Source organism: Colletotrichum higginsianum, assembly GCF_001672515.1.
Source record: "Colletotrichum higginsianum IMI 349063 chromosome 7 map unlocalized unitig_7, whole genome shotgun sequence".
Taxonomy (NCBI): domain Eukaryota; kingdom Fungi; phylum Ascomycota; class Sordariomycetes; order Glomerellales; family Glomerellaceae; genus Colletotrichum; species Colletotrichum higginsianum.
The window spans coordinates 576,046-601,539 of record NW_017263917.1 but is presented as its reverse complement, the minus strand read 5'-3'; the positions used below and the strand labels follow the sequence as shown (position 1 = coordinate 601,539).

The following is a 25,494-nucleotide window of genomic DNA, read 5'->3' as shown; positions in this document are numbered from 1 at the left end:
AGATCGCTTATTCCCCTCCTTGGGGATGGCTCCCCGCGGAGCAATTCCTCATCGTAAGCCTTTGGGAACGTGGCCAAGAGATGCGGAACACCAGCTGACGGCTACGGCAACGTCGTGCGCCGCTCGACAATCGAGCCCGAAACCCTGGAAGACATGAATGTACGCGAGGAAAATGGGCGCGATGTAGATTGCTGGTCGGATGGGAGAATCGGCAACCTGTACAAGCGCCGGGGGAGATAGGGCGGCAAGGTATTACCCGCACAACGAACCGACCGATCGGACCCGGTAACGAGCCAAGGTCTGTTTGAACACGTTTTGATGTGAACGATGATATGTTACAGGTACGTCCCGGTGCAAGTATGAGCCGCTGCCTCGCCGACAACAAACTGCCATAGCAATGGAATGATGCGCCGGCCACGGTGAGAGTTATCTCTGGTCTTCGTTAAGTGTTGCTCACCGAACCCTTTAAACCCACCCACCCCTCCGCCTATCCGTTCCGAAACCTAGCCGAAATCCTCTTCAACGCCGTGTCTTCCCTCTCGACCCTTCTGAAATCCAGCCGGTGGTCCTCGGCCGCGGGGCCAAGCAGCTCCAGCAGCCGAACAGTATACATGCCATAACGATCCACAAAACCGCCGGGGTGTCCGCCGTATCTCCCTTTCCGCTCCGTCACGTTCTCGGCCTCGTCCGACCTCAACTCCTCCGGGATCCCGCTTCCCTTCGTCTGATGTTCCAACACCTTGATCAAATCGACAAACACCGTCGTCGGCGGGACCCTGACGCCAAAGGTCTCGAACCCAGCCGCCGTCTTGTCGATGTAACAGCTCGCAACGCAGACAGAGGCGTATCCCGCGCGCAGCTCGTCGAAAACCGCCTGCGCCTTCGCCTTGGCGTCCTCGATGTACATCTCGTACCTGTGGTACACGCCCGTGTCCGATACAAACGGCTGCGGCCGGTAGACGTCGTCCTTCATCCCGTTGGGCCGCTCCAGCAGCCGAATCGTCCGTCGGCAGAAGTGCCGCGAGGGACGCGCCGCGCTGGTGAGGGAGGGCAGCACCGGATTCGCGGCCGGGGACAGAATGTCGAGCTGAAGGGCCGGCAGGACGGAGACGCGTGCCGTCTTGTAGGCGCTCGTGGGCTCGCACGCGATGACGACGACCTGGTCACTGGCCCAGCAATCCGCGAGCTTGGCGTTCTCGTCGGCGCGGTCCTCGAAGCGCCGGAGTTCAGTCTCGCTGAGGAGGCGTGGCTTGCGTGACATGGTCCGCGCGACTGCTTTTTGGACCGACTGATTGAGTGTTGTGTTCGGACAGCGATACAACCATTGATCATGGTCCCCGGTGCCAGCTCAGAAACGTTTGGCTGATACAAGTACCCGAAGCCATATCTCGCAGGTGGCACAGCCGCGTTGGAACTGAGTCACACCGGGAGCTGGCGCGCAGGGTGAGGAACGAAGACTGCGGGCGTTAATCATCCCGGTCCCAATTCCGTCGTCAGCATCCTCGATATAGCTTGGTCCCGTCGAAAGCAGAGCGGAACTCCGCCATCCCGCGCAACGAAAAGTTACTGCGCGTTTACTGCACACGTCTCCAAGGAGACGGGGTTGTTCGTATCGGGGTTTTTTCTCCTTTTTGATTATTGTTCGTTTCCTAATGGCATGACGTCAGTTTTGTAGTGGCTCTTCATGAGTCTTCCTTGTCACCACCCACATGGCCGCATCCGAGCTGGTCGTGAATGCCCTAAGGTGATCATTCTGTCCAGGGAACCTCGTATTAACTGGACCCACCGCGAGCAAATATCGTGTAGAGTCGCCAACTTCATCGCCCGCTCTCCTCTCAGAATAGATCGCGGGCGGCTTTAACAGTCGTTACAGACTTGTTTGGGTCTTGGCCAGCAAAGGGGGACAGCCCGCCGTAGAAGCCCGTTTCACGCGTCCCTGCATTACGGTTATGGCTTCGGTGTTTGAGCAATACTAGTCATGCCTATACTCATATAAAATAGAAGCCCCTGCTGGATTCCACGTTGCAGCTGGCAACAAGAATTGATGAATCAGTACCGTGCTCTCGGTCCGAGTCATTCGTGATTCTGTCACAACCGGACGTAAATCTGCCAGTCACTAATCGCCATCTGCTCGCAGCCACTTTGCACCCGTGATCCCTTTAGGCTGACATCCGTCTAAACAGCTGGAGGTTTCGTTCATCTATGTACTCAGCAGGTGGACGTAAAACCATTGTGGGCGCACTAAGTTTGACTCAACTCAGAACGGCAGAGTTGACGCTGGCGAAATAGTGTTTCGCGGTTATCAGCAAACCTCGGAGATACATCACGTTGCACTCTATTCCCGCCCGAACTCGACGACGGACGGAGAAGGCCAATAGGCAACCCTTTTTCTAGGTTTTTATGTTTATTTTACACAACTCTTTTGATCCTCCCGTTGTGACCAAGGACGGATTTTAACCGAAACCGAAATGCGAGTGCAAAGCCCGGTCGCAACATCAAACCAACTCCCCCGATCGGCACAGCCGACACGAGACGGCACCCGCTCCGTGCGGTGGAGACACCCGGATCCTGCGAGTCGCGGTTCTCTAAAGGTATGCGAGCATCCGCCGACCTGTTTTATAATCGTTATAATCGTAGAGTTGCTAGCGCCCGCAGGAAATGGTCACACAAAGATATAGCGATACAGCGATGACCTTGGAGTCTTCTTGATCTCTACGACTTGTTTTTCGTACGGGGCCAAGTTCTGCCTTTGGGATTAGCCCTTCCACCCCCCTCCCCTGTCGGCTGACAGAGGACATCGACCAGTAATACGCGCCAGTGATGCGAAGCGCCTGCCGGATACGGCAATGTCTGATATGGCGGGCGCGCAATTCCAACCATTGACGGGACGTGGACTGAGTGCAAGAGCAAAGCCACGCTTGGGTCTGCCCCATTGTTAGTTGTGAGGTTTGTGGTAAATTGGGCCAAGACCAAGATCGTTCGCGCATCCTATCCCGCCTGCGACAGCTTGAACTTTGATTAGGTAGTAAGTAAGTTGGGAGAAACGCATAGAATGTCCTTGAACCGGTCGGCGCCTTCCTGGTCGATGGGTACTGGCCATCTCTTGCGCCTAAACGGTGCCGAGGCCCCCCCCCCCCCCCCCCCCCCAAAAAAAAAAAACCATTCATTGCTGCTGCCCACAGGGTCCGTCCGCCCAACAGACGTCGAACAACAACAAGGTATGCGCGCGTCCGTGGTATCAGCTTGCGGCGTGAAACGTCAAGAAGCCGGCGTTGGCGCGTGTTTCGCGGACCATGGGCGTCCTGCGAACGAAACCAGATTAAGAATAAGAAGAAAAGAAGGTCCTGGAGGGTAGCGTGTGACGTTGAGCAGGTTTTAACTCTGAAAGTCTAAAGTCCCTAGAAGTCTCAAGGAAGAGGGCCACATGCATGGTACCGGACCACCGCCCGGTCTTTGCCTCCATCCAATGGTCCCAATTCGGACGAGTCGATCATCGAAGGCGATCTGGAAAATGGCCTGCCCTTTGGTCCCTGGATGTCCGTGGCATCGTGTCATGGACTGGGCCCACCACATAACCATATTGACTCGTCTTGTGGCACGTCTTGAAACGGGTAGGGGCCCGTCGACACCAGACCACGCTGCCCACCGTCAGTACAAGCAAGGCCTTTGCTGAACCGGTCCCTTTGTGGAGAGGCGGCTTGACTCGGGGTTTCTCCGACAGCGCGGGAGCAGCACGCCAAGTCCAACCGGTCATGCAGTTCGTCTGGCCCGGGGGAGGGCGGGTCAGTGAAGTGATGGACAAGGCTGAGACTGCGCTGCACCAACCCGCACCTCCAGACGAGTATTGGGAACCCAGAGGCTTGGGACTGTCTTTGCCATCTGAAGGCCAACCGGTTTCTTTCCTCTCCCGTGGGCAATCCGGACCCCTCGAGGCGACGGCACGAATCGGTCGCCGTCGCTCGCAGCCCCAGTCTTTCGAATTCTATATAGCCTGCGTCGATCCTCCGCATTCTTCCCATGTCCTCACTCTCCTCAGCAGCAGCAAGAAGAACGACAACAGCAAGAAAGAAAGAAAGACTCCTCCAATTACAAGAACCAGCAAAGCATCGTCCTCTCAACACCCTCTTTGGTCCCAGTTCTTACCACACGCACGACAAAACCTCCCCAAAAACAAAAAGGAAAATGCGCGCCTCCACCATCCTCTTCACCCTCCTCGCCACCCTCGCCGCCGCTGCCCCGGGCCAGCAGGCCACCGCCGACGTCAGCCCCATCCTCCAAAAACGGTGCGAAGCGGCGGGCGTCTGCTCCCAGGGCGGCGACGACGGCACCTTTTGCTCCAACCTCAAGTGCTGCAGCGACTCCAAGTCCGGCCGCGGCGGTGCTGTAAGTTGTTTTCCTTCTTTTCTCCACACGCATCACAAAAGTGCGAGCGCCAGCTAACGACTCTCTCCTTCGTTTTAGGTCTGCTGTTGCAACTAAAAGAGTCCCTTCGCGGTTTTCTTCCTCTTCAATTGTCTTGAGACGCGGCGCTTCTCGGTGTCGACGCACAGGGGGAAGCCTCGTCTTTTGTTTCTTGAATTCAGCCACAGCGAAAGACTAGCGTTGTTCATTCAGCAAGCGGGAAGAGTTTGCTTGTTTATATGTTATCGTCAGCGATCCCGATACAATAGAGTTCATCCAGACACCGTCTCATTCCAGAACAACGTTAAACCTCCCGCGTAACTCCACGCTAAGCCCATCGGAACCCCCCCTACCATTCCACGCATGCAGCCAGGACCGTGTGAAGTCTAAAAAAAAAAAGAGTGCAATGGTTCCTGTATCCTTCCCCCCAGCCGGTTGGTCCGCATTATTTATGGGACTATCCCACTGCAACGCCCGAGATGTGTCCCCACCTGCCGAGAAAATGGGCCGTCGCTTCGGGGGGACAACCGAACAATGGCAGTGACATCCGGCATTTCCGCCCCATTTCTCCCGCACGCACACACACACACACACACACACACACACACAACAAAATACAAATCAGACGATCAACCTCGAGACTACTCCCATTCGTGTGGCCGACTGTGCAAAGGGTCACCTCTGAATACTTCCGCCGTCGCCAGCTGCGGTGGGCGACTGGTGTGTTGGCTTCTCAGTCATGAGCCAGGCAGACCAGATATCTATTACGAAGAGGCAGGTGAAATGATGGGAAATGTTGATAAAAGTTACGAAGCAAATAAACAATTCTTGGAACGAATGAAAATGTTCTCAAGTCCTGACTAAATCGTACACGGACGCAACACCATGTTAACCATGGTCCCTCCCAAAACTCCTTGCCGAGCAAACTGGTATCTTGGTATCGGCTCTCCCTCCGAAACAACTTCAATTGTTTCCTTGGACACGGCGGCCTTTGTGCCTTGGGGCACAAAGTCCTCAGAAGTAGCCGTGCTTGGGAATCGCTACAAAGATGGCAGTAAAGACACCAGCAAGAAGAACGGCGCACAGCATGGCCTGCAAGAAGATGGTGTCCTGAATGGTGCGCAGAGCAGGCTCCTCGATCCACACTTCGCGGTCAAAGACCTTGCGAACAATGTTCCGCTTTTCGTACTTGATAACCCAGGGCTCCGACTCGAAGCTGTTGGTCGTTCCGAAAGACTCGAACGAAGTTTTGCCCTGTTCATCGTCGCTTTCCTCGTCGACGAACAGCTCCCAAGGGCGGACGTGGCGATGGTGCATACCATGAAGAACGACGCACATGCCCTTGTAGGCTGCGACTAATGTTGAGATGCCCAAAACCCAACCAATGGCAGCTAGTGCTCGCCAGCCGCGGCCTGCGTGGCTGAGAGTGATGAGAATGGCGGCAACGAAAGCAATGACAATGAGGCCAACGCCGAGAGCGCGAGCGAAGAAAACGCGAGCGGGATTGCCGTTGCAAATCGACCATCGGATGAAGTTGGGGTGTGCTTGCTGACGAAGCGAGTTCTCAATAACCTTGATTGCCAGACGGCAAGCACTGGGGTGGGTGGTGTAGGCGAGAGCGTGGAGAGTGGCATCGCGCTCCTTGGCCGAAAGGTTAAGCTGTCGCGGCGCTCCCTCCATGATGTACGTGGCGATAACACGATCTAACTCCTCGCGAAACGGTTGAATCGTAACTAGATGTGGTTAGCATAATGTGGAAACGCCAAAAGGGACACGCGGAAGGCTTACAAGGCTGTTTGGCGCCGGCGGAAGCAAAGGCCTCGCTGGCCTGAGAGCGGTACGAGTCGGCGTTCGAAACCCCGTTGGACCCGGTGTAGACGGACTCCTGGTCGTGGGGTGTCCGGGGCGGGGTCGAAAAGGGGTTGGATTCCTCAATAATGGCCGCCACAGGGCCTTTCTTCTCGAAATCCGTTCCTTTAAAGATCTCCTGCCCAGGCTTCTTGCGCATTCCCTGTGACTTCTCCTTGAACATGCGTTGCAGGACGTCGGTTTCCATGTCCTTGGTCCATTCCTGAGCGAGTGAAATGTCTGAAGTTTTGGTCTCGCCAAAACGTTTCTCATAGTCACGGTGCCAGAGGAAAAATTGCAAGTTTTCCGCAGCATGCTCAATGTAGATTAGGTAGTTCATGAAGTCACGAACAGTGCATGGCTGACAGGTTAGCCATGAGGCCTGATGATGACTACAATGTATTACTCACAGGACAAGTGCCGCCGTCGATGATCTTGTCGAAGGTCAAAGACTCAGGAATACCCTGGGGCGTGCCAGACTGGCCGGAGCGCACAGACGAGGCGGTAGTGCTCTGCTTCTCATCGCCGCTGTCGGAAACGTCGGAGGAGCTTTCGCCTGCCGAGTTGTTAACGTACACCGGGCGGCGGTAGGTGAGTGGCAGGAGACCCATGATGATTAGTCGAACGAGGGTTGTTGTAAGAGATGTATAGTCTCAATAAGGAATGGAAGAAAGTCAAAAAGGTCGACGTAGTAATCCTAGGTTCTAGGGGTGGTTTAATGGAGGATATGAACGGATGGACGCAAGCGCCGTCGGGTTGTAGTGTCAAGGCTGGACGATGACGTTTGGCGAGAATGGCTAGACAGGAGCGAAGGATGAGGTGTCGGACTTGAAAGTAGAGTTGGAATGCAGTGCACGGTCGAGACTGGCGCTCCCCCTGTAAGAGGATGGGCAGAAGAACCGAGAGTAGCGAAGGACAACCAGGCTTGAGAGGGTAGAACACAGAGGCGAGAGACACAAGGAGGGGGGCGAGGGGCTGATATACCAGCCAGGTAAGTGTAGTCAAGCCTGCCAACCCACCTTGGTACCTGACTTGGTGTCAAGAGCTGATGGCTATAACAACGAGACCCCACACACATCTCGACGGCAAGACTACTTTGTCAGGGTTTGACCGGCTTCTATTGACGGAGAAGGCTGAAGCTGGTCCAATCCAAGAAGCGAGAACACTGAGCTGGACCCCTCGCGGGCTGCGCTGGTGGAACCTAGGATGGTCGAGGCGTCCAAACGTTTGTTGTTCTCTGCCTACTTACAGATACAGTATGCGTACCTAGGTAGACTCTTGCGGAATGCGTATGGACGCGCGGGAAGAACATGGAGGGTAGGGATGTGCTTTCTTCTCGACCCTGTGGGCTGTGATGCCGATCTAGAGTAGTGCTTGGCAGGCATGGGAAACGACGGAGGAGTACTAGCGTCGACGTGGAAGAGTGGACATGTATCAGAGTAAGAGACACAAAAGGCTATGGATGCTTTGAGGAACAATCCTGAGCTGGAGCGTCGAGGGAACAAGGCAAGAAATAACGCTAACCTCTTGCATCGTCGATGTTGTGGAGTTGCAAGGCAAGACTCCTTGCCTGCTATTTCTTCTCAAGATGATCTAGTACGATGGAGTTTGTCAAGAGAAATCAAACTGCGCCTGACAGTCGGGCTGTAGTTGTCAGCGAAGGAGTTGTTGCGAGGCAGCAACAACGGCAAAAAAGTGGCCGCTTCAACTGCACCTCGCCTTCGTTCTCCTACCCCCTACCTCGACAGTCTCGAGAGAAAGAGGACCTCACAGCCCAAAGCGGCAGAATGCCAGTCGATCACACCCATGAGATCGTGGTGATTGGTGAGGATGGCCCGGCACTAGCGTCACGAGCTTTCCTGAACAAGTAAGGGACGTCTCTCTGGCTGAGACATTTCGCAGCTAGAGCTTGTTTTTCCTGCAGACTTTGACATCGACCTGAGTCTTCCCTGTAGAAGACAGACTCGGCACGGGGGAGGGGCAAGTCCTGCGACGAGCATCCCGTTCGACAATGCAAAATATGGGCGAGATTGGCTTGGAAGAGCGATAGCTTGGCATCTCGGAGCAGCTCATTGCACCGTGGATTTCTTCGCAAAGTCGAAGGGGAAGACGGGATAGACGTCGTCGAGGCAACGCGTTGGCTGCTGCAACCCAAGCTGTTGGGTCGAGCAGCACGGCAAGCACAGGTTGTAGTCCGTTTTTGTCTTTTCTCCAAAGCACTGGGACCGAACGACGGAGGCGTGGCCCAGGGTCGTGGGTAGCTGCACCATGACGAAGGGGAGCGCCACCTCGCAGCGCCTGCGAGGACAGACGAGGGTGAAGATCGGGTCCGATGGGCAATGGCTGGTCTCCCTTTGTTGCGCCTCATCCTGAATCCATTGACAGGCCAGGTGGAGGCTGGCGGCGGTCTTGTCGACTCGGCTTGAACACAGGTACGGCGGGAGGGTGGTCGCTCGGCCCGCGCCAACTTGGACAGTCAAAAAAGAAAGGAAACTGGACTTGAGAATTGTGTCGTCTGTCTCCTGCTCGGCCACTCGATCTAGTCTGGCCCGGAAGGGCCGCTCGCAGCTAGCGCAGGTGAGACCAAGCTGTGAACAGGCAAGTGGGTCAGCAATTGTAGTTGGAAGACAAGGTTGGACCTAGCCAAAGAACTCGTAAAGAAAGGAAAGTGGGCGCAGAGCAGGGGATGAAGGGGGTTTCCTATCATGAGTAGGTAAGTGCAAGATGGCGGTCCTGGCTGGTTGGCACGCTGGCTGGGAGAGGTGGGAGAAATTCGGACGTAGAGAGATTCGGCACCAAGAGAGTACTTACCTAGGTGGTAGGGATTGGGACGCATGGGCCACCCGTGAAGAAGCTGAGTGCCCTGTCTGTATGGTCCGTGCTCGATGTAGATGTGCCCAAGTACTTTATCTAACCGAGATGGTCCCAATTGTACACTTTGTCTCCTGCCCGCCCCTTTCCCAATTCGTTTTGCTCTCGCGTGGCCCTGCCATGCATGCATGCTCTGCTGCTGCTGCGGTGCCTCATTTCGCATCTCACAGCACCTTACTTACAAGTGGCAATTAGGCCGATTTTCCTCGTCGTTGGAAAGAATTCTCAGGCAAATCATCTCGCCTCATCAGTAACTACATCTTCGAGGCGACATTGGGCCAGTTTCAGCACTCTATCTTATCTGTATACGGATACAAGTCAGTCGGTTGACAACATCTCTTCCATCAATCTTTCCAAATTCCAACCCAAGTCCAGACGCGCCACACGGCTTCCTCGATTCCATCCAGAATGGGCCTTGACGCCCTGCCCTGCAAGCACTTTCTTTTCTCGAAATACAACGCAATGACTTTTTGCCAATCATCGTCAAAAACATCTCTCTCCCAAGACACATACGACATGGTGTGTCACCTCCACGAAGAAGCAATCTCAGCACCGCTAGCCTCTCCCGCCCATCCTTGCAAAGATTGCGCCTCGATCATGTCGCCTCGCCAATCGATACATTGCCCCCTGCATGATACAGCCGCCAATCAAGTTGACCACCTCTGCTTGCCATGCCTGTCTACCCACTTAGATCCAGCATAAGTATCCGTACAGACTGGACCGGATCGAGTGGCTCCCTCGTCATGTCTGTGAGTGGCTTGAACTGGGCTTGGGCTTGCTAGCATCGCCGGCCGTGCTCTTCGATGTCAGCCTTTGTCTCGCGGATGCAAGAACTCAACGCCGTCTTGCTCTCAAGTATCGACAGCGCCTTGTCTGTGCAACATCGGTGGACTAGCTATCCGTCTGGGGAAACAGCAAAGACCACATCTTGCTCCGACTCCATTGCGTCTTGGGCTTGGTCTGCATGCCGAGTATTTGAAATAGTTTCCAAGAGCTGAAAGATATCCTGGTGCAAATCAGTACTTGCATCTCGAAGCGACCCTCCAACGGGACAAGAGAACCCAACTTCTGAACTAAATCCTTGTGCCGAGTCACCAGTCGCATTGCCGATTGCGACGTTGTTCCCGGTCTAATAGAGGAGAGATCGTCGGGACTCAGGAATCTCCCCAAGCATGTTCCAACCGCGTCCTGCATTGGCTCGCCTGTTATCGCCGATGACGGCCACCAGATCAGATACGGCTAAATCGACGGTGCGAACCTTGGCTGACTCTTACCAGGGTGCCATGAAAAGATGCACAAAGGTTCATCCTATGGGGAGAACAATGACCCCAAAGCATGGTGTGCTAGTCTCAGCAACCCAGAATCCAGCGCTATTCCAATATGTTGATTTTTCGCCATAGGGGTTTCCCAGTGGCGTCAAGCTCCTGTCACTCATCTCCGCGAACTTGGATAAACATGGCCATGCGCCGTCACTTTGGGGTTTCCGCCCTGGACACATTCTCCTGGGCTAGTGTCCATTCTCGTGACCTCATTACCAACACTGATTCCTATCAAGGTGCCATCGCCGACAATCTGGGTCTTGGACCGAAGCCGCACTTTGACTCAGGCAAGTTGGATCGTCATCCACGCTTGCACGTTTTTGCCTCGTGGAAGCCCGGGTCGCCCCTCGTGGGCTGGCCGAATTGTCAGTCACGTTGCAGTTTTCCGAACGGCGGAATTCCCTCCTTCTCTGAGACGCTTGGGACAACGAATAGCAACTTTGAATACGACTACTAATACCAAAACATTCCACCAGCAGACCAGTTCATCGTCTCGACGAATTCCTCATGCTTTTCTTCGAATTTCACGAATGACCTCTTTCGATGTCCCTTTTCGGAAGCCAACGGCAAGCCATCGTTCTCCGAACAAATAGTTCCGAGACAATAGTCTCTTGCACGGCAGAAATCCGAACCAACAACGCTGATAAATTGCGCTAGTCATCTGGAAATGACCTTGGTATTCGTCTAGGCTCGAAGCCGACGATAATTCATACTGTTCTCTATTATTCGTGCCCGCCGCAGCTACCAATGCTCCTCGCTGATGACAACCTCATTCACGTCCACGCCGTCGCGGAACCACCTCTGCGTCTCTTCGATCTTGACATCGTTTCCGCTCATTTGTCTCTTGCCCATCAGGCCGTTTTCGGCGAATGTCCAGTCCTCGAGGCCATAAGTCCGCCACCACTGCCCCGACTCGTCATGCCACTCGTACCAGAACTGGACGGCAATCTGGTCGACGATCAGCCGTGCTTCCAGGCGCGCAGCTATTGCCAATAGTTTGGGCATGAAAAACCATGTTCTCACCTTGTTGTCAGTGAAGGCGAAGAGTTCCTTGCGGAGGCGGTAACCATTTTCTCTCTTCCACTTCGTGGTCAGCCACTGCTCGATATTATCTCGGCCTTTGAGGAATGTGTCCCTGTTGCGCCAGATAGAATCGGTAGTGTACGCCAACTTCACCTTGGCGGGGTTCCTGGGATGATGTCAGTCAGCGTCTGCTTCGCATCGACGAGGGGGCACCCGCTTGGTGTTCCACGCATCTTGCGCCGCCTTCACCTTGGCTTTCGCCGTTGCTTCGGTGAAGGGCGGGAACGGTGGCCTGGGTTCTTCTTGGCTACTCATGATGACAGTATCTTTTGTATTCAGTGGACCACGCTCCAAGGACCCAACTTCGCAGTCGATGGCGATGATCTGGTTTTAACCGACAATATGGAGCAGGAACACAGTAGAGGCGACGGGTTTCGCGGCCAATCAACAGGCTCGCATGGCCCGGGGTTCGGGGTTTGGCAGTTGTAGGACAAACGCCGCGGGTTTTGACGGCTTCAGCTTCGTGTACCGTCAGACCGTGCACATGGTCTTTTGTCTCCTTCTATTTCTGTTTCTATAAGCACAAGACTTCCTAGTTTTTCATGTGCTCAGCGCCTATGATGGAAGCGCTTAGTATGCATGCGCTGATGATGCACTCGGCGGATTCTCGGAGAAGACGGCTTTGATGGGCGACGACCGCCGAGAGTCGCGTCAGAGCGGATGCAATTAGAGAAAAATAAGGTATAACAACGAAATAATGTCGGTGAAGCAGGTACAAGACGACGGAGCCTTGCAGCATAGATAACATGATGCCTCGGCCGGTGGTGTCAACAGTTCCAGCAGACTCTCTTTCACAACTTGTATCTTTTGCACACCATTACAACCGAGCCGGCAGCATCAGGGGGTGCTGTGCGGATCTCGACCACCTGGACCACGCCACGATGACAAACCTTCCAATTACTCAATCCAGGCGCTTGGCACAGTAATATCTCCGAAGGACGTTGGGTGATGGCCGACAGCCTGAGTGCTCGGAGGGCCGAGGGGACCATATCGCCCCCACCGGGGGGAGGGGAGGCCGGGGATCGGAGCCCAAACGGACGCGGCATAAATTCCCGATCTTGCGTCATATCGAGTGGTGGGCCAGAAGGGTGCGCACCACCTGCACCGTTTCTATCAGTGTCTTCTAGGATGAAGATACTGTAGCCAGGTGCTCGGTATGTTATCCGTGATTGTGTCTATGTAGATAACAGGAGAGGGAGACAGAGAGAGAACCAAATATAGACAGAGAAACATAATGAAAAGGAAAAGAGAGTAACGAGAGATGGCCCTGAAAACTCTCCAGAATTATGAGAGAATTCAAACAGCTTTCCGCCCCCCACCCACTTCTTTCGTCACAGAAAACTGGCGTGAAAGATGCGAGGCAAAGATGTTACAAAGGGGTTCTGGAAAATCGAACAAATAAAAATAAGAAAAACTAAGTAGTCATGAAGGAGTGGCCGCCCCGCGCCTAGGGGGGATGGTGGTATCCGTATCTCAAATACAAATCATCATGAGCTCCACTTCCCTGGAAGCTCGCAGAATCCGCCCGGGACCCTGACTCGGCCGTTGCTCGATATCCCGCGCAGTACTAATTCCAGCGTCGTTCCTGCCCGACTGTCACCGGCTCCCGTCTGTTCTCTCCTTTCTTCAAAGAAACATATACAAACACACACACTCTCACACTCTCTTCTCTCACCAAATTCTCGATAACCTCTTTCCAACACCCCTTCAAACACACCCAACACTACTATCAAAATGTCTGGTCTCAAGGTCGGCGAGCAGTTCCCCGAGAACGTTGCTTTCCAGTACATCCCCTACCAGGAGGAGACGGCCGACTTCAAGGTCTGCGGTATCCCCATCAAGTACGACACCGCGAAGGGTATGTTTCTCTCTATCTCTCTACTTCTCCGTCCGCCGCATCCTGCACCTCGCGTGTACTGACGATTTGTTTTGCAATACAGAGTTCAAGGACAAGAAGGTCGTTATCGTCTCCATCCCCGGCGCCTTCACGCCCACCTGCTCTGCGTCCCACCTGCCCGGCTACATTGAGCACAAGGACGAGCTCAAGGCCAAGGGCGTCGACCAGGTCATTTTCCTCGCCTACAACGACCCCTTCGTCATGTCTGGCTGGGGCAAGGCCAACAACATCAAGGACGACTTCATTGTACGTTTTGCCTCGCGCCTGCCGCAGTTCTGAAATCCCCCAATTCCCCCTCCCCCCTTTTTTTTCTTTTCGTGTCCAAAAACGCCGAGCTGTTGTTATTTTTGTTGCTGCCCCTCCCCCTCTTTCCGTTGGAGCTCCCAACAGCTGTCTGCCTCTGCCCCTCACCGACTCAGAGGGAAAAGCCCCCCCACCCCCACTTTGCCCCTCCCACGCAACTCAGCATGATCCCGCAGCAACTCACATCACATCACCTCATACCCCTCGTCACGTAATACTCAACGCCGAAACGGTGTCTTTGTCTACACACTTCATCAAATCCACAAAACTAACATACGCTCCCTCTTAGGTCTTCGCCTCCGACCCCAACGCTGCCTTCTCCACCTCCATTGGCTGGAACCACGGCGAGCGCACCGCCCGCTACGCCATCGTCGTCGACCACGGCAAGGTTGTCTACGCCGAGAAGGAGACCGAGCTCCAGGGCCTCGAGGTCTCTGGCGCCGAGCCCGTCCTCAAGGCTCTGTAAAGGAGTTTTCTGAAGACAATGTTCTTTTTATTTGCCGTCACCGTTATGAGAAATGCCCAAGAAACATCCAAGACTTTGAAGACACGGGGATTAGAGTGCGTAGACAAAAGTCTTTATTTTAAAACCCTAGTCAGGATTCGTCCACTCTGCCCATAGAATTAGAGCAATGAATCGGGGGTTCATGAAAACCCGCCTACACTCTCCGTTTCCCGTCATCCTCTTTGCGTGAACTGCGAGCTGTTCTGGTTTTTTGGGTTTTGTTTTAAGTTGATGAAGAGAGGGGAAAGTCCCGGGGATACGAGGCTCGGAGATCCGAAGCCGTCGTAGAGGAGACTGGGCCGGGGCGGTCTCCGCGAGCCGCATCTCGACCGCCCTACATGACGCGCGATGGGTCTAGGCACGTGGACGAGGTGTTACGGGCGTGGCATGCGGGTGGTGACGCTGGTCGGCGAGGATGCGAGGGGAGGGAGGGGCTCAATTCGTCCACCACAAATGATCTCGCGAGTTTCCGGAAACATGGTGGAATTTCATCTCATCTCAGAGTTCCGGGATAGCCGCATTGTTTTTTTGGTTGCTCGAGGCACTGCTCCGAGGCGGACAGCTTCCTGCTGCGGCTGGGCCGAACCGCAGAAGCACTAGCACTCCCGCTTCGACGAGGATGTGCTCGTGGATTGTGGAGGGAGGGCAGATGATGTCACGCCCGAATCGCCTAGCGGCGTAGAGATTCGTAGATATATCAGTTGGAAGGGCCCGTGGTTGGCGTTCGCCGAGAATGACTTCTCATCTTTGTATCCGAGGCCCATGCTACCAAGTCCTCCAGAGGCAAAGAAAGGTCTCCAAGAACAGACAAGTAGCAAAGAGCATGCCGGCCGAACTCGCAGCAGGCAGCCGGATCACACATCAGACGTCATGGACATTTGCTCCGACAAGCTTCCAGTACGCCATCAACCGAGTCACAAGCCAAGCAAAGGCGACACACCCAATTAACTTGGTAATCCCCGTGGGACAATCCATGCATTCCGTGCTACCGTGATTGTGTAGTTATAGAACCAGCCGTCAAAGCACAAAGAACCCTCGACTCCGAATAAGTTGAACCTGGTCGTATTGTCCCATCTTTATCAACAGGTTCATCTTGCGGTCCTCCCCACCAGCCAGCCGCGGACCCGTGACCGAGGGTCAATGCTAGCCGTCTTCGCCATGCCCCAAAATGCCCATTTTGATCGTCATCTTTTTTATAATTTGACGTCTTTATCTTCATCCACGTCTCTTCAACAGGGGGGGATCCCCCTTCCCGTCAAAAGGCGAAAACGTTCTTAACGGGTGCGGGCCTGGACCTTGGGGGCGGCGCCCTTGGAGCCCTGCTTGCTGGCGATGGGGGCCTTCTTGCCACCGGCGGCAGCGTTCTTGGCCTTCTCGGCCTTCTTGGCAGCGGCGGCGGCAGTCTTCTTGTCCTTGGACTCCTTAATGGCGGCGGCGCGGGCGGCGGAGCGGGCCTCGGGGCGGAGGTTGCGCTTCTCCTTGATCACGTCGAGCGAGGCACCAACGATGGCACGCTGGGCCTTGACGGTGCGGCGGGTGCGCTTCTTGGCGACCTCCTATAAGAGGGGTCAGTCATCTGCTCGGGGCCGCGGGGGCGGCGTCGCGCAGGTCAGGAAGTGGGATACGCACCTCAGAGATACCCTTGCGGTGCTGGCGACGGTACAGGACGGTCCAGGCAATGCGGCGGGGGTTCTTGCGCTGGAGGAAGAGGGACTCGGACTTTCCGTTCTGGAAACGGAAGATCTTGCTGTCACCACGGACGTAGAGCTTACCCTGCAGTTCAGAGTCTCGTCAGCGCATTTGTCCTTTCATGTCCGTTGCCTCGCCCATGCTCTCTTTCGATCATTCCCCCCTGCCGTCGATCGAGGATGTCCATGCTCTTTCTGTCCAGCCGATCGCGAGGCTCGCATGCTCGTCTGTCCACCCCAGACTTCTTCTCTTGCTGCCCAGCAGCTTCAAAATAGTTCCTCCGATCGACGAGAGAGATGACACCGTAGAGGATGGGAAGGAGGATTGTGTCATCGTACCTTGCCAGGGTAGATTCTCTGGCCCGAGAACGTGTCGTCGTACGTGCGCATCTTGAAATAAACTGTCAGAACCAAAACCAAACGCAGTCAAGCTTTCTCCTGTCTTTTGCACCCTTCGATCCGGTTCCTCGTCTAGCTAATGCGGAGATGATTGTCGAGAGAGCGGTTTCGCAAAATGTGTCGGTCGGGAAAAGGTTGTCGAAATAGCTAGACGAGCGACCGGGGGTGCGCACGACTCTCACGCGGGTTGGAGGAGCAGAGGAGGCTATTGCACGTACATTGGCGGTGTTGAATGCGAACGTTTGCTGACTTGTCGGTGATGTGGTCGAAGGGTTCGGGGGGGAAGGCGGGAGGGTGAACGACGGCGCTCTTTCGCGAGAATCTCAATTTTCGACTCTGGAGGCGGGCGCAGGAAGGTGTGGTCCCGGGAGGGAAAGTGTGCCCTGGGCCCCACACTGATGCCTTCGCTTAACCGAGCCCGTCACGTGGATGGGTGATGTCCGTCCAAGCAGGGTTTTTGTGCCTTGAAGAGGTGGCTAGTGCACATTTGCCCTGCGTGGGGAGTGTGGACTGTGGCGCAGCCACTTCAGCGCCAGGGTGTTTTGAAGCCTAGGCAGAGCCCGGCACTGGAATCGGCAGGCTCACTTACTCAGTCAATCCGAACGGCTCCGGACGTGAGCCAGGGAACGGGAATGTCAACGTTCAACTCGGGATGACCGGCTGGCTGAGGGCGACGAGACCTCTCACTGACAGACTACGGCTTCAAATGGCGACGGACCCCGAACAAGTTGCCGCCTTGGTCCTGCGGCAGTTCCAGAGGCTCCCGGCGAAGCGCAGGCCCCAAGTCAGGGACAATGGACTACACGAATGGGTTCCCTTGAGCGGCATCGTCGCCGAGAGGGACGGTGTTTTGACGTGTCTTTCACTTGCGTAAGTATGTGGTGGCGGGTTCTGATTCACACTTTTTGGTTCATGTTCAAACTACCGAAAGAGTCTCGTTTATGTGTTTTACTGTCTCGACTATATTTATAGAATGCTGCATCTCATCGTCATGCGACTCGTAGCTCGATAAGCCAATTACAAAACCACTTCTTGTCCATTCACACTATCCTCTCTAGACTGCCAGACTAACGGACTCGTAGGACGGGAATGAAGTGCCTCCCCTCAAGTAAACTCCCACTAGCGAAAGGCAACGCTTTGCACGACTGGCATGCCGAGATCCTCGCCATCCGCGCTTTCAACCGCTATCTCTTGGACGAGTGCAACAGCCACCTTCAAGGCGCCGCCTCGGACTTCATCAGGAAGCGTGAACCATCAGAGATATCCACCGACTCGCCCCAGCCGTTCGCTATCAAGGACGACGTTAAGCTGCACATGTACTGCTCTGAAGCCCCCTGCGGCGATGCGAGCATGGAACTCACCATGGCGGCGCAGGACGATGCCTCGCCGTGGCAAGTCCCGGACTCCGCTTTCGCGTCCGTTCCAGGGGCCGCCGACGCCGAATCCCTTCCCGGGCGCGCTTACTTCTCCCAGCTCGGCGTCGTCCGTCGCAAGCCGGCCCGCGGCGACGCGCCCCCGACGACATCCAAGTCCTGCTCCGACAAGCTTGCCCTAAAGCAGTGCACGTCTCTACTCTCCTCGCTCGCCTCGCTGCTCGTCCACCCGGGCAACGCCTATCTCGCGACCCTCGTGCTGCCGGAGTCGCAGCACTCCGCCGCGGCGTGTGAACGGTCCTTCTCGGAGTCGGGGCGGCTGCGCGCGTTAGCGGGCGCGCAATGGCACGGCGGTTACGGCTTCTTCCCCTTCCGGGTGCGGACGACGGCGAGGGAGTTTGAGTTTTCCCGGAGGAGCGTCGGGACGAGGGCCGGGGCTGAGAGGATCGCGGCGAGCAACCTGGCGGCGGCGTGGACCGCGAGCGGCGTCGACGAGGGGACGATGGGGGGTGTGTTGCAGGGGCGCAAGGCCTTTGACGTCCGGGGCGCGAGCCTGGTGTCCAGGAGGAGGATGTGGGAGCTCGCGGCAGCGCTTACCGGAAGGTTGAAAGGGCACGGGGCGGAGTTGCTACGGCGCGCCGTCGATGTTGAGACGTATGCGCAGGTGAAGGGAGGCAAGCTCCTGGCAGATAGACGCGAGGCGAAGAGGATCGCCAGGGAAGAGAGTCTGGCGGGATGGGTTGTGAATGTCGGAGACGACGACTTCTCGCGTTTGTGATTATAGATTCCAGCACCCTCGATTCGTCCTGCACAGTTTATTCCAAAGAGCAACTGGCGGATGAGATCTTCAGGTCATCAGGCCATCTCACCAAAACGTAGGCACCCTCACATTATTATTTTCCAAGCATCTGTATTCCTTGTGGTATGGCATGGATAGAGGTGTATTGACCTTGAGCCTCAGTTGTTCACGCAGCTTGTAGTTCGTAACTCTCACGAGGTCCCAAATTGTTTCGCCGTTCCGCGGGGAAAACACAGGCAAAGAAGGAGGCCTGTCTCCTGTCCATCGTCGCGTTTGGGAAATGAAAGTTTGACTCTTTTGGATTTCTTTTTCAACCCTGACCCCATTCCTTTAATCCACACGCTTCAGATGATATATCCACGGGAACCCGGCATCGCGATCAAACTCCGACCAAAAAATAAAAAAGAAGAAAGAACCCGGTTTGTGGTTTTCCCTTTTTTTAATAGTCCTCTTTTATATTTGGTTCGCATTTACTCGACCTTGCTCTCGAAGTTCTCACCCTCGACGAGGTCGGGGATGTCGTCCTCCTCACCGTCCTTGCCCTCCTTCTGCATGTTCTGGTAGCTCTCGGCGAGCTTGCGGAGAGAGGCGAGGGAGTCGGGGCCGAGCTGGTTGAGAATGCCAGGGACGAGCTCAGTGAGCTCCTTGTCCTCACCGTTGCCGTAGATGGCGAAGGTGTTGGCGGGGACAGCGGCGTGAACTGTTGGCAGGGTGTGGCATCTTAGTAAAAATGGTCTCCCAAATCGGATGCTTGGCGACAGCTTCCTCGTTGAGGCAAAGCAGGAAGGGGGGGGGAGCGGGGGTCATTACCCTTGGGAGCAGCGAAGTGGATGACGTTGCCGTCGGACTTGAACATGTTGACCTCCTCGATGGCCTGGATGGGCTGGACGTTGAGCTTCTTCAGGGCGGCCTGGAGCTTCTTGTCGTCGGCAGCGGAGCGCGCGGGCGCACGCTTCATCTTTCTGCGGGGGGTGCCCTTGCCGCTATTGTCGGGCGAAAAAGAATCGAAACGTCAGTCATTATTTAGTGCAACAGCAATCGCGGGACGGCGGTTTGTGGGCTTTCCCTCTCTCTTTTCGTCGATTCGGTGAGGAAATGGAGGGTAAGTGAGGGGTCATTTTTCGGAGGTCACACATACCCTGCGCGCAACAAGTCAGTCACTCATTTCGTTCGATCCATACCACCATAATTCAATCCTGAGGACATTGAAAAAAAAAATGCCAGAGACATACCGATACGCGCGGAGGCGCCGAGCTTCTTGAGGCGTTCCTGAACGTCCGACATGGTGGGCAGATGCTCGAACTTTTGACGGTTTGGGGAGGTTTTGCGGGTGGGGGAAGAGTAAGAAGGAGCTGTGCTGTGCGAGAGGCCAGGGCAATTAGCAAAAAATGTGGTTGGAGGTGGGAAAAACCCGGGCGGGCAGCCACCGGCCGACCCCCCTCTCTGGCGAGGCACGGCCAGGTGACGACGAAGGTTTTCCCGTCCGGTCCCGGCGCGGCGGAGAAAATGAAAAAAAAAGGAGGCCTACCGTAATTCGTTCGTCTCGTCACGGTCCCGTACTGCTATCTATCCAGTATCGTAAGGCTGAGCCGCTTCTGACCTCTTGCTGAGCAATGTGATGATGGACGTTTTGTGCGTTGCCAAGAGTTGTCTCGCTTGCGGAATTAGTATGTGCCGAGAAGTACGTTCCTTTTTTGCGCAATGTTCACCGAGAACACACCGAAATAAGTGGGGTGAGGCGTGGCGGCGTGGCGGCGTGGCGGCGAGCCTTTTGGTTTTTTTGGTCCTTGGAGGGGTTTCTTTGACACGATGACGATGGGTATATCACCGAACATTTTGGCCAAGTTGAGATTATTTCTTTCCGCCCAGGAAGCATCCAGCCCCTCCTGAATTGCAGATCACCCGGAATTGACAAGCCGTATCCGAGTTTTTGAACGCCAACGAGCCAGCCCTCAGAGGCCGGCATGGTATCTCTTGTTGTTATACAGTCGCCCACGGCACAGCACACGCCCAATATCCGAATCCATCACGTATAATTGTACAGTACGGTCTGCAGAATTGAGACAAGACATCAGTCCAGATCATCAGATATTCCCGACTCTCTCCTCATCGCCGCTTGCTGCGCCTTCAGCTCAGCTTCCTTTCTCTTTTGCTCTTGGATCCGTGCCACCCTTTGTCTCTCAATGTCCTCGTCTCGTACCGTCCAGACTGCTTCTCGTTAGCCAAAGCCGAATCCTCGGACCGGAAAGGCGATACGCACTCGGTCTGTCTGACTTGGAGTACTCCTTCAACTTGGTGACAAAGTGGTCAAACTCGGCTTGCGTCTTCTCGCGGTTCGCCAGACTCCTTGCCTGCAGCTCGGGGTTGTATCTCTTGAAAAGCTCCTCCTCCGTTGGTGTCACCCACATGGTGAAGGCCGGACCGCCGATGCAGAATGCGCCTCCGCTGCGAATTTGGTCAGTCGGCTGTTCGCAAACGTCTTGCCGGGGGGGGCGGCGCCATACCCGAGCATCATCTTCCCCCACAACTTCCAATTCGTAGCCTTCTTTGCCATTGCGTGCGATTTCGAGCGATGGGGAGATGGAGCGGCGGTCGGGGTGTGGTGGTTCGACGAAGCTCCAGCGGACGTCTCGACCGTAATCTCTTGCGACGGAGAGGCAATGCTCTCACAGTCGATGACGAACCTGACGCGCTTGATTGGAGATCTACCGACCTTGTCCTATTCAGGAAGGCGGTGGGGATTTGAGCATCCTACTTATGGATGGAAGAAGGTGGCCCAAGCTGAAGAGTGTGGCGTGTGCTTTCTTGCTTGCGCCTCGATACGTATCCGGACAACTGATGGCAGTTCCTGGCTCTGAGTCGTCATCGTGGCCCAGAGACAGTACCGTCACCCCAACTTACCAGCAAATCCTATGACAGGGATCTGCAGGTTCGTGGTGCACGCGGAAGAGGAATCGCCCGTTGGGGGCTGTGTGTTCCGCCCATCAACGACAGACTCTTTGTGATGTGTGTTGGGCATCGAACCACTTGGAGACGGGCAGCGCTCCAGATGGACGAGACGAAGAAACAACCCGGCACGTCCACAGTCCGCCTCTCCAAGCTGCAGGAACGCGAAAGGCTATCCCGAAGAGAACCCCCAATGAAAGGTCGAAGGCGAGCGCCGGCCCCCGCGAGCTGCGGCACAGCATCCCTGGGAACAAGAAAAGCCAAGGGTGAATCCGTGGGAACCTGCCTGCCTGCCAAGTCTAGTACGTTACCTATTTGCGGTGTCGCCTCGGTAGGTTTTCTTTAAGGTCAACCTCTGGTGTGGGCCTCTGCGTGTGGCAATAGTGCCTGCCTGCGTCTTCATTCGACAAGTCGGTCTGTAGTGTAGAAAATCTTGGACCGTCTCAAGGACACGCGGACCTTGGCCGCTCTGCCCCTTTTCCCGTTCGCGAGGCGGAATCACGCTCGCGGAAACGGGGAGCTGACGCAGACAAATGGCGGAACCCACAACTGCTTTCTTGGCTGTTCGTTGAACCGGGCCGAACGGCCCTCCCATTCGACCTTGTGAGGTTCTCAGGCGCCCACTCCGGACGGCGGTCGAGGAAGTGGAGGCGACCGGCCGGTAACACCGTCGTAAAGCGATACGATAGGGTAGAGGCCTCCTGAGCATGACCCAAGAGGCTGATGGCCGATTGACGAATCGAATCCATCACAAGGATGTTCGTCTTCTGGGGAGAGGAACAATTTATCCGCCAGATGGTGTGCATTGCGACCAGGTAGTTGATTACCAGGAACCACCCACGATGAGGAGGCGAGCTAGCGGTGCTGCCTCGGAATGACTGCGACAGACAGGCATTTGCTGACCTTGGGAAGCACGCAAGCCGTTCGTTCACCAGCGCCCCGAGCAACAGGACGGGAGACGACGGGAAGGTGGGAAGAGATGAGACGAAATGTCGCGGACGTGGGCGGCGCACAGAGACACGGCGAACCTAATTGCCCCGCGGTCGGTCGAGGGGTACCAGAGCATCCAAGAGACGTTCTTGAGGGCAGGGCTTACATGAGTGAGCGTGGGCTCTTCTTCAGCCTTGCTTTCTTCGTGTTCCTTGATACTCGGATACCCATTTCTACAGGGCTTTCATGTGTGATGAATAATGGACACCCTCCCCTTGAACTTCAAGGGCATCAGAGAGAGCCTAGGGTACCAGACTCGGAAGGGGGCTGAAAGACCAAACCAGGGTCGCCACTGGAGGGTTTCTGATACAGCGCTTTGGTTGCACCCTCTCAATTTTCAAGAGACACGGGGAGAGCGCATTGCTGCACCACTAGTCCGACGGGGGTCGCTGGGGGATTGATCCTTGTATCTTGGGAGGACACGATTGTGCGACGGGGGTCATCGGGCAATCGGGCAGTCGGGCAGTTGAGGTGAGAATAGGCGGGATGTCTGAAGCAGCGTCGTCTTTTTGTGGTCTTTTTTGGTCCTCTCCTCCTCGAGGGCACAGGCGCAGGGTATTTGGATTATTCGTCTTGCGAAAGAAAAGGCAAAAAGCATAAAAGGGAAGAGTTGTCGGATGAAGCTTTGGCGATTACCCAATGGAGCCTGATGTGTCTCTAGTGCTGAGGGGATACAAGTAGGAAGGACTATCAGCTTTGCTGCAGACATCTGGGACATCTGGGACATCCGGGACATTGAAACCTCTAGCCGTTCGACTGACTCTCTCTTTCAACCTCGCTTCCGATTTTCTCATCAGCGAGAGGGTGCCTAGATCCCCTTGGTGGACCGTGGGGGGATGTGTTGTGGAATGTGAAATGCGAAAGCCGGGGCAGCCAGCCAACGTACCCGCAGCCATGACCTCAGTTCCAAGTTGCGACACCGGGAAGACCCTGGTTGCAGCGCTCGGATGAACCTTTGCCTGGTGGTGTTTTTCTTTCTCTTTTTCTATGGGTTGTGTTTTTCACAGGCGAGTACATCGTACATACTTACCCAGCTGGTATTAAAATTAAAAAATGAATGACCCTAAGCATGTTGACTCACTGACTAGAGACTATGGTTTGCAGAGTGATACACCACCCGGTCTCTGTTGTTGACGTTGTGGGCGGACTCGGGGTCCAGCGGCTGTGCTGCTATTGCTGGATCTCCAAGCCAATGCGCAGAAGCGTCGAGCAAAAGTACAATAAACCCTCGAGCTAGCGGGCGGCAGTGCGGACACTGCATGCGTACCTTGCCTTAGTAGGTGTACTCTGTCGCTCGGTTCAATGGTGCAGGTGCTGAAGTAGCGTTGTATCGCGTGGGGTTCAAACATACCTCATGTGCCTACCTAGGTACCTTAAGTAGGTACCTACTGCACTGTCTCCATGCGCTTTGTAGCGGCTTCTGTTCCTGGTGTATTGGGGTCGGTGTCAAAATGGTCTTTCTGCTGGGGTTTTTTTTTGTTGTTGTTTCTTTGGCTTTTAGTAGCCGAGCATGGACACAAAACGCATCGACGAAATGAAGCTAAGAGAGCCCTGGGCGATAATACCAATGATAACAATAGTAACATCTATCCATCGTTGATAACTTGTGGCTCGGAATCGCAAAAACATGGAGGACGACGAAGGACACGGGCCTGGCCGGCGGCTTCTCAAACATGCTGTCGTCATGTTATTGATGTCGCTCGGGTGAACGAGCTGAGTGCATTCCCTAGCCAATTGCTTGCCTACACTGCCTTTTCTTCTTGTCTGTAGGTAGTGAATGAGAAAAGTTGCGGGTTCAACGGCTGTGTGTCTCATAGACTCTCACTGCCCCTCCAGCATCACCTGCTCCAACGCCAACAGTCACTTGCAATGTCTCTAGGCGAGGGAGGGAGGTACTGATTTCGGGGTAATGAAGTAGAAGTACTCAACTAAGCATTCTTCAAACGCCATAGCCAGATGTACATACACTTTGCGGGTACAGCCCATCCGCAAGCGACCACCTAGTCATCCGACCGTCTTGTCTTTACCTATTCAACCCAACCCGCCGTGGTCGCACCGCATCCGCTGCTCTTTTCCACTCTTCTACAATACGTCCACCACACAGGCGACCTCCTAGTCGTCCTTCTTGACACACACACACCCTGCATGTGGATGCGTGCATGAGCCAGACCTCGTCCTCGCTCCAACTCTCTCTCACCTCTACCCTGGGCTCTAGGCTCTTCTCTTCCTTTCACTCCTTAAAGCCCAATACATACCAATACCTACGGATACAACTCAGCTCCTTTCGCATTCGACAACGACTTGCCCAGGAGCAGCTCAACCCAGCCCCCCTTCCAAGTTCGTCGTCTTCACCCCCACCGCCGCCACGCTGCCACCAATAGACGCCGTGTTCCGGAAACACCTGCCATCTCTCTCACTCACACAACGCACACCCACCTTCTCTCCATCTCTTTCTCTCGCTCCCCTTAACGCTTGTTCTATTGATTCACCGCTCGACTCCCTCCCGGCACTGCTCAACGCGCGGCTCGTTTTTCTTTCTTATTCCCTCCTTTTTATCTCCTTGGAAACTCGCCTCCTCGCCTGGCTCACCTGGCTCTAGCCTCCGTGTGCCGACGGCCGCGTCCCCTGTGTCTACTCGTCAACTGTCTGTTCTCTCCTCTCCCCGTTGAGGAGAAGGAAGAATAAGGAAAAACAAGTCCAATTGTCCGCTCTCTCGCATAGTCTGGCCCGCCGAAACCGTCGATCAACATTGAGCCGAAACCCGCTGGACCCCAGCAAAGAGAACCACCCTCCGCCGACACTAGGCCTCTCGACACCCTTCGCTATGCGCCTGCTGTAGACGCTCCATTTCCGGCAAGCTGTGGAGCTACACCTAATTTTCTCCTTTCCAGTAACCTTATGCGAACCCGAGCCGCCTAGAGCTCCCCTAACTCGCCGCTTTTCCGACTTCGATCCAGCGACTACACTCCAACACGTCAATAAATCACCACAACCTCTACCCAACCCCTTCTGCACCCAGTGCCCGCGACCACCGACAAGCCGACGAGCACGGCTTCGACCCCTCCAGCGGCG

At 55.2% G+C, this 25,494-nt stretch overlaps 11 protein-coding genes across 11 annotated transcripts; 3 read left to right on the top strand and 8 right to left on the bottom strand.

The window, feature by feature from the left end:
* Window positions 1–487: 487 nt before the first annotated feature.
* On the bottom strand, window positions 488–1,261 carry CH63R_09899 (uncharacterized protein; the record flags this gene model as incomplete). Its single annotated transcript, XM_018304873.1, has 1 exon — window positions 488–1,261. One exon carries the CDS (start codon window positions 1,259–1,261, stop codon window positions 488–490), a length of 774 nt encoding a protein of 257 aa, XP_018154297.1.
* A 2,921-nt stretch (window positions 1,262–4,182) lies between these two features.
* CH63R_09898 (uncharacterized protein) lies at window positions 4,183–4,479 on the top strand (the record flags this gene model as incomplete). The annotated part of the gene is made up of 2 exons (XM_018304872.1): window positions 4,183–4,383; window positions 4,462–4,479. The coding sequence occupies 2 exons, from the start codon at window positions 4,183–4,185 to the stop codon at window positions 4,477–4,479; spliced, it is 219 nt and encodes a 72-aa protein (XP_018154296.1).
* Window positions 4,480–5,415: 936 nt separating this feature from the next.
* On the bottom strand, window positions 5,416–6,860 carry CH63R_09897 (uncharacterized protein; the record flags this gene model as incomplete). Its single annotated transcript, XM_018304871.1, has 3 exons — window positions 5,416–6,134; window positions 6,190–6,610; window positions 6,660–6,860. The coding sequence occupies 3 exons, from the start codon at window positions 6,858–6,860 to the stop codon at window positions 5,416–5,418; spliced, it is 1,341 nt and encodes a 446-aa protein (XP_018154295.1).
* A 1,458-nt stretch (window positions 6,861–8,318) lies between these two features.
* Window positions 8,319–8,519, bottom strand: CH63R_09896 (uncharacterized protein; the record flags this gene model as incomplete). The annotated part of the gene is made up of 1 exon (XM_018304870.1): window positions 8,319–8,519. One exon carries the CDS (start codon window positions 8,517–8,519, stop codon window positions 8,319–8,321), a length of 201 nt encoding a protein of 66 aa, XP_018154294.1.
* Window positions 8,520–11,180: 2,661 nt separating this feature from the next.
* Window positions 11,181–11,777, bottom strand: CH63R_09895 (Duf1348 domain containing protein; the record flags this gene model as incomplete). Its single annotated transcript, XM_018304869.1, has 2 exons — window positions 11,181–11,615; window positions 11,676–11,777. 2 exons carry the CDS (start codon window positions 11,775–11,777, stop codon window positions 11,181–11,183), a joined length of 537 nt encoding a protein of 178 aa, XP_018154293.1.
* A 1,479-nt stretch (window positions 11,778–13,256) lies between these two features.
* CH63R_09894 (Redoxin) lies at window positions 13,257–14,188 on the top strand (the record flags this gene model as incomplete). The annotated part of the gene is made up of 3 exons (XM_018304868.1): window positions 13,257–13,380; window positions 13,463–13,665; window positions 14,012–14,188. 3 exons carry the CDS (start codon window positions 13,257–13,259, stop codon window positions 14,186–14,188), a joined length of 504 nt encoding a protein of 167 aa, XP_018154292.1.
* Window positions 14,189–15,501: 1,313 nt separating this feature from the next.
* Window positions 15,502–16,305, bottom strand: CH63R_09893 (Ribosomal protein L24e; the record flags this gene model as incomplete). The annotated part of the gene is made up of 3 exons (XM_018304867.1): window positions 15,502–15,783; window positions 15,857–16,000; window positions 16,255–16,305. The coding sequence occupies 3 exons, from the start codon at window positions 16,303–16,305 to the stop codon at window positions 15,502–15,504; spliced, it is 477 nt and encodes a 158-aa protein (XP_018154291.1).
* A 661-nt stretch (window positions 16,306–16,966) lies between these two features.
* On the top strand, window positions 16,967–18,465 carry CH63R_09892 (Adenosine-deaminase; the record flags this gene model as incomplete). The annotated part of the gene is made up of 2 exons (XM_018304866.1): window positions 16,967–17,184; window positions 17,397–18,465. The coding sequence occupies 2 exons, from the start codon at window positions 16,967–16,969 to the stop codon at window positions 18,463–18,465; spliced, it is 1,287 nt and encodes a 428-aa protein (XP_018154290.1).
* Window positions 18,466–18,956: 491 nt separating this feature from the next.
* On the bottom strand, window positions 18,957–19,444 carry CH63R_09891 (Nascent polypeptide-associated complex subunit beta; the record flags this gene model as incomplete). Its single annotated transcript, XM_018304865.1, has 2 exons — window positions 18,957–19,186; window positions 19,297–19,444. The coding sequence occupies 2 exons, from the start codon at window positions 19,442–19,444 to the stop codon at window positions 18,957–18,959; spliced, it is 378 nt and encodes a 125-aa protein (XP_018154289.1).
* A 1,113-nt stretch (window positions 19,445–20,557) lies between these two features.
* CH63R_09890 (Assembly factor cbp-4) lies at window positions 20,558–21,040 on the bottom strand (the record flags this gene model as incomplete). Its single annotated transcript, XM_018304864.1, has 3 exons — window positions 20,558–20,694; window positions 20,747–20,931; window positions 20,991–21,040. The coding sequence occupies 3 exons, from the start codon at window positions 21,038–21,040 to the stop codon at window positions 20,558–20,560; spliced, it is 372 nt and encodes a 123-aa protein (XP_018154288.1).
* A 699-nt stretch (window positions 21,041–21,739) lies between these two features.
* Window positions 21,740–22,141, bottom strand: CH63R_09889 (uncharacterized protein; the record flags this gene model as incomplete). Its single annotated transcript, XM_018304863.1, has 1 exon — window positions 21,740–22,141. The coding sequence occupies one exon, from the start codon at window positions 22,139–22,141 to the stop codon at window positions 21,740–21,742; it is 402 nt and encodes a 133-aa protein (XP_018154287.1).
* Window positions 22,142–25,494: the final 3,353 nt, after the last annotated feature.